The 9,979-nt window shown below is 42.5% G+C and overlaps 1 protein-coding gene across 3 annotated transcripts in view; it reads left to right on the top strand.

Moving 5' to 3' along the window:
* Positions 1 to 398: 398 nt before the first annotated feature.
* TSC22D2 (TSC22 domain family member 2) overlaps positions 399 to 9,979 on the top strand; it is a 52,401-nt gene continuing 42,820 nt past the window's right edge. For all 3 annotated transcript variants that reach the window (XR_010746772.1, XM_066346799.1, XM_066346798.1), the window contains exon 1: positions 399 to 2,230. Coding sequence is in view for 2 of the 3 variants with exons in the window: in XM_066346799.1 (XP_066202896.1) it covers positions 543 to 2,230 (1,688 nt within the window). In the remaining variant the exon portion in view is untranslated. The remainder of the gene's footprint in view (positions 2,231 to 9,979) is intronic.

The following is a 9,979-nucleotide window of genomic DNA, read 5'->3' as shown; positions in this document are numbered from 1 at the left end:
GGCGACATGGCCCTGGGGCTGCGCTCCGGCTAGCGCCGGCGAGGAAGGGCCGCCCGCCAGCCGGCCGCAGCCGACAGCCCGGCTCGGGGCCCGCCGCCCCTTCGCCCCCTTCGGCGTCCGGGAGCCCGAGCGGAGCAGCGCCGCCCCCCACGCCGCCGCCGCCCCTCCGCCCGCCCACTCCCACCCCCAGCCGGGCCTGCTGACCGCGGCGGCCGGCAGACGGGGGCCGGAAGCCGCCGGCCCGGCCCCGGGATCGCGCCCGCTCCGCCGGCCGCGGGATTGAATTGAGGCGCCGCGGCCGCGAGAGGCGAACGAGGAGGAGGAGCCGGCGCCGCGCCGAGAGCCCGACCCCGGAGGGACCCGAGCGGAGGATGCCTCCCCGAGCGGCGGGCGCCCGCACCAGCCCGTGACTGCCCCGGCGGCGGGCCTCGGACCCCTGCGCGGACTCGGACTTTGACTCTGGGGGCCCGGCCCCGCCCGGCCTGCTTTTCAGCAAGTTCGCAGAGGAGCCGGAGCGCCCCTGCCCTCCGGCCTTCTTCACCATGTCCAAGATGCCGGCCAAGAAGAAGAGCTGCTTCCAGATCACCAGTGTCACCACGGCCCAGGTGGCCACGAGCATCACCGAGGACACCGAGAGCCTGGACGACCCGGACGAGTCCCGCACGGAGGACGTCTCCTCCGAGATCTTCGACGTGTCCCGGGCCACGGATTACGGCCCCGAGGAGGTGTGCGAGCGGAGCTCCTCCGAAGAGACTCTCAACAACGTGGGGGATGCGGAGACTCCCGGGACGGTCTCCCCGAACCCCGTCCCGGACGGGCAGCTGGCGGCCGCTCCCGCCAGCGGAGGAGGAGCCGTGGCGGCCCGGAGCGTGGCCGGGGCGCTGGCCGGCACTCTGGCGGCCGCCGCCGCCACCGCGGGCGCCCCCCAGGTGGCGGGCCCGTGTGCGGGGCCCGGGACTGCGGCGCCTCCGCAGCCCCCCGCCGCCTGCAGTTCCCGCTTCCGCGTCATCAAGCTGGACCACGGCAGCGGCGAGCCGTACCGGCGCGGCCGGTGGACGTGCATGGAGTACTACGAGCGGGACTCGGACAGCAGCGTGCTGACCCGGTCCGGGGACTGCATCCGGCACAGCAGTACTTTCGACCAGACCGCGGACCGGGACAGCGGCCTGGGCGCCACCGGGGGCTCGGTGGTGGTGCTGGTGGCCTCCGTGCAGGGGGCGCACGGGCCCGACTCGGGGCCTGACAGCTGCTTGACTGCTGTGTCACAGCTGCCCCCGTCGGAGAAGGGCAGCCTGCCCGCCCCGGCCCCGCCGCCGCCCGCAGGGGGGGCTGTGGCTCCGGGTTCGGCTCCGCTGCCGCCGTTCGCGGGCGCCCCGGCCGGGCCGCCCAGCCAGCCGCAGGGAGCCGGGCCGGGCGCCGTGCCCCCGGCGCCCAGCGGGCAGGGTCCGACGCCGACGGCTGTCCCTTCGGCTCCGCCGGGCCCTGCCCTGCCCCCGCAGCCGCCCCCGCAGTTTGCGTACCCCCAGCCTCAGGTCCCGCCCGGCCATCTGCTGCCCGGCCAGCCCTCCGGCCCGACTGAGTACCTGCAGCAGCAGCAGCCCTCGGGCACCGGCCAGAACGCCTCCTCGGGGACCGCGCAGGTGGGGGCCGCCTCTTCCCTGCCCGCCGAAACCGTGGCCCCGGGACCGGGACCCGCGCCGTGTCAGCCGGCTGCTGGGGGAGGCGGGGTGCAGCCGGGCATGGCGCCCGCCGGGGTCGGGCCTGGGGGCCCTCACGCCGTGGTGCCCGGAGTTCCAAACGTGCCTGCCGCCGTGCCCGCCCCAAGCGTGCCTAGTGTGTCCACAACTTCTGTTACCATGCCAAATGTCCCCGCGCCGCTGGGCCAGCCGCCGCAGCTGAGCAGCCACGCGCCAGTCAGCAGGAGCAGCGGCGTCGTCCCGCCAGGCGGGCTGCCCTTAGCGCAGGGCACGCCCAGTGCACCAACCAGTCTACCCCAGGCCGACCTAAGCCAGTTCCAGACTCAGCCCCAGCCTGCCGTCGGGCAGTTTGACGATACCAGAAGAAAATCGGAACCCCTACCTCAACCGCCACTTTCTCTCGTGGCTGAAAATAAGCCTGTTGTGAAGCCTGTTGCCGAGAGCCTGGCAAACCCCCTGCAGTTAACGCCCATGAACAGTCTGACCACCTCTGTATTCAGCATAGCCATTCCTGTTGATGGTGATGAAGACAGGTATGGAAATCTTATTTAAAATACTTGATAGTAACGTTTGGTCAAACATTGTAGTTTAGGATGCAGCTTTGGGTGAGTTCTTTTTCAATTTGAGGCCCTTACGAGTTTTAAATATAACAATTAGTTGGTGTTTAGTAAAGTCGATTTATCAGTTCTTGAAAAAACGTTCGTTTAAGATTGCTGATGTGAAGGTGTGTAGTGAGAGAGTGTCTTGTCACAGTTTCTTAAAAGTCCTGGAGTCGACAGGAATACAACACTTTATTTAGAAACGTGAATTTTATCTTAATTCTCTCAATTTAGAGGTGGTAACTAGTAGGTTATGCCCATACGATTGTTCCTTAGATGGCAATCACACTTGAACACTTTTGGCAGACTTGTGAGTGTGAGTTTTCAGACTGAGACAATTACATTTCCCATTCTGGAAAACCAGAAGGCCCTCTAGTAGAGAAAGATCCATGCAAGGTACCTATCTCTCCCAGAGTATCTGGAAAGACTGGAGGAGAGATAATGGTGAAATGTCAAATCCCGCTTTGAAGATCATATCTTCAAGTTCAGCCTTTTAATGAAAGAGTAGAAAGTCAGGAGGCTTCCCAGTGACTTAAGATACTTTTTTGAAAGCAAAAGTGTATCTAAAGATGCTTTTATCTTCTATCAGTCTTTTTACTATAGGAAAGGGAGGTATGAGATAGATCCTGATGGTAGTAAAACTATAGTTCTTGAAATTAGAGTAATTTTAAAGGAAAGGGGTAAATGTCAACATTTGGCTCCCTCTATTTTAAGGGAAGCCTTTTAAATGGGTGAAGTGAAAAGTGCTGTATGTTTGCCATATCAATTCTACAGCAGTTGAGGTTTGGTTATGGTTTAATGAGGATTCTAAATTGTTTTGAGAACATGTCACATGAAAACTTAATATATCTAATGCAAACTTTTAAAAACTGTTATAAAGCTTTAAAATTATATGTATAAGTTAAAGTTTTAGGTACTTCCCAGGTAGACATTTTTGCTTAGGGTTTTGTTTTCAGAAAGATTAATTTTAGATGTGTTAAAAGATCAAAACTTTTTATGGATTTTTAGAATTGGTATGTAGAATACAGTGAAATCTGTTAAAGCTTTTTCTCATGTTCTTCTGGGTTCCTTCACATCCTTTTCTTTATATTTCTGTTTAGCTTTGTATTTTATACACTTCTGTTGAAAATATCTGGAAAATGCTCACTGAAATTCATCTTCTCTGCTTTTTGTAATTCAAAGTTCATCTTTTTTTGTAGGTGACTTGCTTGTGGGGATTCTTCCATTTGAGAGCTCTTAGTGAATAATACCACATGTCCATAAGTGAGCTCAGCTAGCTTCAAATTCATTGAGAAAATTTTAAACGGATGGGACTACCAAGGAAAGAAATTGATTCTACAAGACACTCAGAAAAATTCCTCTTTTTTTCCCCAGATATCACTTTTCACACATAGGGGCACACCTAAAATACAGATTGAATTTAACTGTTCACCTTTGGTAATAGTCAACAGGTGATCTTTCCTTTTCTAGCTGCCAGAAGCCATTTTTTCTGATAGGTTAATGGATAAGCACTTGCTTACCTCTCTGTTCCTTTTGTGCACAGTCCCTGTATTTCTTCAAGAAATGATGACTGGTTTTCCAATCCACTTCCCACTCCCCAAACACATGCACACCTATGAATGAAGAATGTATTTCTCACTTCTTCACACCTTTCAGTTATAGCATGTATAATTACATTACCCATAACTTGAGTATGATGATATGGCACAAAGCAGAGATCTTTTTGATAGATGGAAACTCTGGGATGTATTCTTTAGGGTATACCTCAAAGATGCATTTATTTCTCTCTTTATTAAAAGAGTTGATAAATTGAATCTCACTTCTAAACGTGTGAATGTTTAAACTACAGATACTACTGTACCAGTGCTGTTATCAATTCCTACAATAAATCCAGTGTAGGAATTTTGATGTGTGTGTAGTACCATTTTAAGTGTGGTATTTCCCTCCCCCACCAGTCTTAAAATCTGTGTTGCATATCAAATATGCACTTCTGATTTTTGTTATAGTCTTTCCCTGGTTTTTGATTTAACATGCTAGTACCAAGATGTAATCTTCCACATTTGACTATTTTGTCACTGGACCGACATACCTGGTGAAGGAATAAATCCATTAAGTAGAAATAGTTTTTTTAGTAGATTTGTAAAAAAGGGGATTTTAAAGTTGTATGCTTGAAATTATATAACACAATTTGTCCAGGTGTAGGTTTAAATTATTGAGTTGAATACTGTTGAGACAGTAAGTACTAACAGTACCATAATTTTAATATGGTGATTTGGGGTTGCCTTATTAAATTAAAATCTGCATATAGTTTTTAAAAAGTTTTATTGACTTTATTGGGGTGACATTGGTTAATAAAATTATAGAGGTTGCATCCAGTTTTATTTAATCATTCAAACATAAAACATTGGAGTGAGAGGTCTTGAGTAATTATAACTTAAAGTTTATGAATGGGTTGAAACAAATTTCAGATTCTAGGAGAATACCTATCAATAAGGTGTTTGCTTTAAAAAAATATTGAGAAAATAATGGAAAATTAACAAGAATGATTGCGGTGATTTAGGTTGATATATTGAAAACTATCGTGATTTTTGGTTCCATTACCTAATACAAGGCCCCATAGTGGCTCATTTAGAGATCATTTATTTTAAAGAATCAGGAAAGATTATATTAATACATCATTATGTTATACCTTTAAACAGGTTGCACATACTAAGTAAGGGAAGGTCTTAAAAAGTTCTTGGTTAATGTTGCCCATTGGCCATATATTATTAATTACCATAAAGTTCTTAGCTTTTCTCATTAGACATATGATCATTTGTTGAGCTTCAACAAATTGATTTTGTGTAAACTGGAGGATATGATGGTTGAAAATATAGTTCATAGAAAAATGTGTGACCAGTTTCATAGTGAGTAGTACAAACTGTGTTTAAACTACCTGTGCATTTAAAAGGCTGGTAAATTGGGGAGGTACAAAATATTACTGGCCCTTTTTGAAAATGAATGCAGTACAGATAATTTTCCATAGATAGCTGACCAGTGTGAACTCTGTAGGCTACATTCCAGGAACTCTTAGGAATGGCTGCAATTTTGAACTGTCAACTGTAACCAAAAGACTGTTGAAACCTGATTGTAAGGATCCCTTAGTGGCAAATATCTCTATATCTGTTCGTGGTTTTATTTGTGTAGTTTGCTAATTACTACTGATAAAGTATGAATTGTGAATGGTTATGGGCATGTCCTGGTATGTGCTATAAATACAAATTTTGTTTGTATAATTATATGTATATGAGATAAAGATTTATCATATATACATGTAAATGCATATTAGGAGGGGAAACTTGCTCTCTGTAGACACTTAGAGCTCTGAAAGTCTTACTATTACTACATTTAATCTTTAAAAATGAAAGCTTCTTAAATCTATTTTTTGGGAGCTTATTTTTCTTTATATTGAATTACGGAGGTAATTTTGCCCTTCCAGTTTTGTAGGTAATGCTTATATCACCCACTAGATACCATCTTATACCTATATCTAAGTGCTCTTTATCATGGATTTTGTAATCAAAATGTAAAATCCTATGTATTGGTGACATTATTTACTATAAAAACTGATGTTGATGCATTCATCAGAGGGCCATGTTGATGACTCAAGTATACTTTAAAGTATATTTTAGTCATCAGATGGCTCTAAGTTAAGGAAATTGCCATAGATTTCCAGAAAGGCTGATGATCCAAAAGTGCTTGTTCCTGAAACCAAGAGTGGATTGAGTAGGATTATGGCCTTTTTTATTCACAGTGACACATACATTGTTTAAATTTTTGAACTGAATCACGTAAGTTGAATATTGATTAACATTTTAGAAAACATTTGGACTTGTAAAGTAGTAACTGTTTTAGTTGCTCTTTTTTTCTTATAGGGGAAGGAGAGGATCTTGAACTTAATTGCCTTTATGAGAAGTCATTTTTTATAGTACTGGTAGGATATATGTGTTTTCTAAGTCCTGAGAATAAACGTAATACCAATCTATTTATAGCACTAATTTGGAAATAGTAAAACATGATACTAGATTTATGGATCTGGTACTTGCTAATTTGGAGTGTTTAGTCAGTCTTTCTCTGCACCAAAAGAGATTGGAAGCAGTCATGCTATCTATCTAATGTCCTCCAATAACAGAGAGCAGCCCCACCAATCAGATAGTAAAGAAACCAGAACGAATCACTTTCCTAAGGAATGGCTGATAGGGGAGTATGAAAGGATCTGGGCTTTTCTTTCTTAAAATGGCAAAATGTGGGGGGTATGTCAAGGTAGAGAGTGATGGCAGATAACCAAGACAGAAAATACAGTGAAATGACATGAAATGTGGTGTCAGAAGGAATAGGAACACCTATTAATAGTGTGGAACCATGGTTTAACCAGTACATATGTATTTCCTTTTCTGAATAGACACTTTATTTCTTAATTCCATTACTCTAAATACTTGAGTATGAGAAAGGAGAGGCTTTACAGATCTGTCTGGTTAAATGTAGCCTGAATGATGATGTTCCCTAAGTAATTCTTAATGGAAGAGCAGATTTTTAATAAGAAATGTTTATAATTGACATTATTAAAAGAGTATATGTAAAAGAATTCTTGAACTGGAATAAATCACTTAAATTTGTTTTTTTTAAATACTAAACCAATGGACTTGTGATTTGAGGGTGCTCTTTTAGAGAGTATAATATGAATTACTACATCCACAAGAATATGAGTCCCTAAATCATTGTTATAATTAGGTCTTCCACAGCAATTCTTGAACATATCAAATTACTCAATATTTGTTATTCTTAATTCTTAAGACAAAATATTGGGGGACTCTTCCATAAAGATTTTGGAATAGTAACAGATTTGTATCATTACCTAACATTTGTAATATATTTTGATGTATGCACTTCAAATTTGACTGATATATTAAGATATATTGATTATCTGCTTTACTTGTAAAAAATATGTGCATAATTTCTACTTCTAAATCAAGTGAATTAAATTTCACCTGTCACCCTAGATTGTTTACCTCTCAAATTGAATGCCAAAAATGATAAAAGTTCTTAGTTTTCTTTGTACCCAAACTAACATTCATTTAAAAGAATGAATTCTCATCCTTTAAGTTGTACATATACTCAAGATGGTTATGTGAAAATTCTGTGAATCACTGAGTTTATTTTAATTCACCTAGTACACAGGTTATTAGTAAATGTCATGCTAAGTAAGATATACTAAGTGAAGGCAAGATATATAAGTGAAGTCCCAGTGTTAAATTATGTAAAGCCTCCCTTCCCATTGCCTTTCACTAAAATTGACCAGAGTATTGATGTATAGAAGAGAAACTGATTAATGTGTCAATTATTTGTAAATACTGCTGGTATATTTTAATATTTTTAATATTTTGGGCTATTCTTTCTTATTATTACACAAGTAAATTATTTAATTTGTGAATGAAGGATACCCAAAGCAAAGTTTAAAGCCAACTGGTTTATAAAGTAGAATTAGAATTCAGTTTTACTAAATGATTTTGTAAGCTAAACCAAAACAATTCCTTGCTTGGTATATGGCAGGGGTCAGGAACCTTTTTGGCTGAGAGAGCCATGAACACCACATATTTTAAAACGTAATTCCGTGAGAGCCATACAACGACCCATGGTACGTTATACATTATGCAATAAAAATTTGGTGTTGTCCCGGAGGACAGCTGTGATTGGCTCCAGCTACCCACAACCACGAACAAGAGCGGTAGGAAATGAATGGATTGTAATACAGGAGAATGTTTTATATTTTTAACATTTTTTTTATTAAAGATTTGTCTGCAAGCCAGATGCAGCCATCAAAAGAGCCACATCTGGCTCGCGAGCCATAGGTTCCCGACCCCTGGTATATAGTCTACCTAGCCTTTGAAAACAAAACAAAAACAAAAAAGAAGACAGAGGCTCTTGTTCAAAGAAAATCAATGGTGGGTTTAATTATGCATTAGCATATTATATGACTGACCATTATAGACAGTGGAGTCAGACAGGCCTGGGACCAGGTCCAACTTTGCTGCATACTTGTGGCATTTGTCCTTGAGCCATTTATTTAGCCCCTAAGCCTTTTGTTTCCCCATAGGAAAAATGTGGATAATACCTCTCTTTCAGAGTTTGAGAGAATTAAAGGAGTTTGCAAGTAATTGAACAGTCCATACTTAACGTAAGGCAGTATGTATGGCAAGCATACATCATAGAAAATAATTAGTATGAAAATAATTAGTAAATATAAGGTGCTAATGGGAACAATTTAGGATATCCATATGTCAAATTGGTGTGGGGAGGAAGTAGTTAGACTGCCTTAAACTTAAAATTAATTTATTCTCTGCATAGGTAATACATTTACACAGTTAAAAATTCAGAATGTACCAAGAGTCTAAATTGAAAGCCTCTCTGAGACCTCTTTCCTCCAGCCACCCAGTTTCTGTCTTCAGAAGCAAGCCGGTATTTCTCGTGCATTCCTCTGAAACTAACTCTTTAACTGAAATCTTTAAAGGGGTTATTCATATGAGGTCACTGATGAAAGAAGGGGATGATTTTCCAAGTAGAGGGAGAAGGCAGTTTGTATAACAATGTGGAAGAGTGAGAATATGTCATATTTAGGAAATGATGTGATAAATTTGATGGGAACTAGAGTGAAGGGCTTAAATGTCATGGTAAGAAATTGAGATTTTTATCATTAGTGTATATAGTTGCTGTTGAAGGTGTTTCTTGAAGCTTTTATTGTTAAAGTAGTATGTATCTTGGAACCATTACAGTTTACTTTGCAGGGAGTATTTTATTTTTAATTAAAATCTTGTGATAAAATTGTGTATAAGGAAATCCTAAGGGAGTTCTGAGTCCCAGAAGTCAGGATTCTCATCCAATGGAAAGTACTAAAGAGTTTATATATCTAGCTCTAGCTTAAAGTCTCTTCTTGCCTTAAGTAGCTTGTTTGCCTCAAATAGTACTTTAATAATGATGAAATATTTTAGTATATGTTAAGGTAGTCTACCAAAATTGATTTTAAATACAGCAAGACTTGGAAACTGTAACCCTGTGTTAAACACAAACCAAGCTTGTGTTAGGCCCTATGTGTACATAATCTGATTTGATCTTTTAAGTAACTCTAAGGAAGTGTTTTTATCCCCTTTTTATGAATTGAACTGAGGCTCTGAGGATTTGAGTCACAGAGCTATTAAGTGACAGCATATATTCAGGCTCAGGCCTTCTGAGTCTATAGCCAGTGCTCTTGGATGTTCCCACTTAGTTTTGTTTTATTATTTTGTTGACTGTAAGATAGGAGGAATAAAAACCTACTGTAACCAGTGATCTGTTGTATTTTAACCTTTTACCTAAAGGATATTTTTAATTGTTTAAAATCCCTAGATAAAATGTTGAAGATGGCCCTTGTTCCTCTGCTTATTGTTGTTCCCTGGTTTCTATTTAAAGATCTCTAAAGCTGAGTTTTGACATAAGAAGAAATTTGCTGAGTTCAAGAGCTCATGAATGTACCTCACCCTTTGAACTTCAGTGATTTGTGTAGCTTAGTTTTGAGGTATAGTATGTCTGTGCAGTTGTTTTGTTTTTTTTTCTATTCTAGTTAGTTACCCTGCGAAGATGGTATCTTATTAAAGCCAGTAGACATAGGTC

This window comes from Saccopteryx leptura, chromosome 8 (genome assembly GCF_036850995.1).
Source record: "Saccopteryx leptura isolate mSacLep1 chromosome 8, mSacLep1_pri_phased_curated, whole genome shotgun sequence".
NCBI lineage: Eukaryota > Metazoa > Chordata > Mammalia > Chiroptera > Emballonuridae > Saccopteryx > Saccopteryx leptura.
The sequence above is the reverse complement of the archived record's forward strand: the minus strand, read 5'-3'. Positions and strand labels throughout refer to the sequence as shown.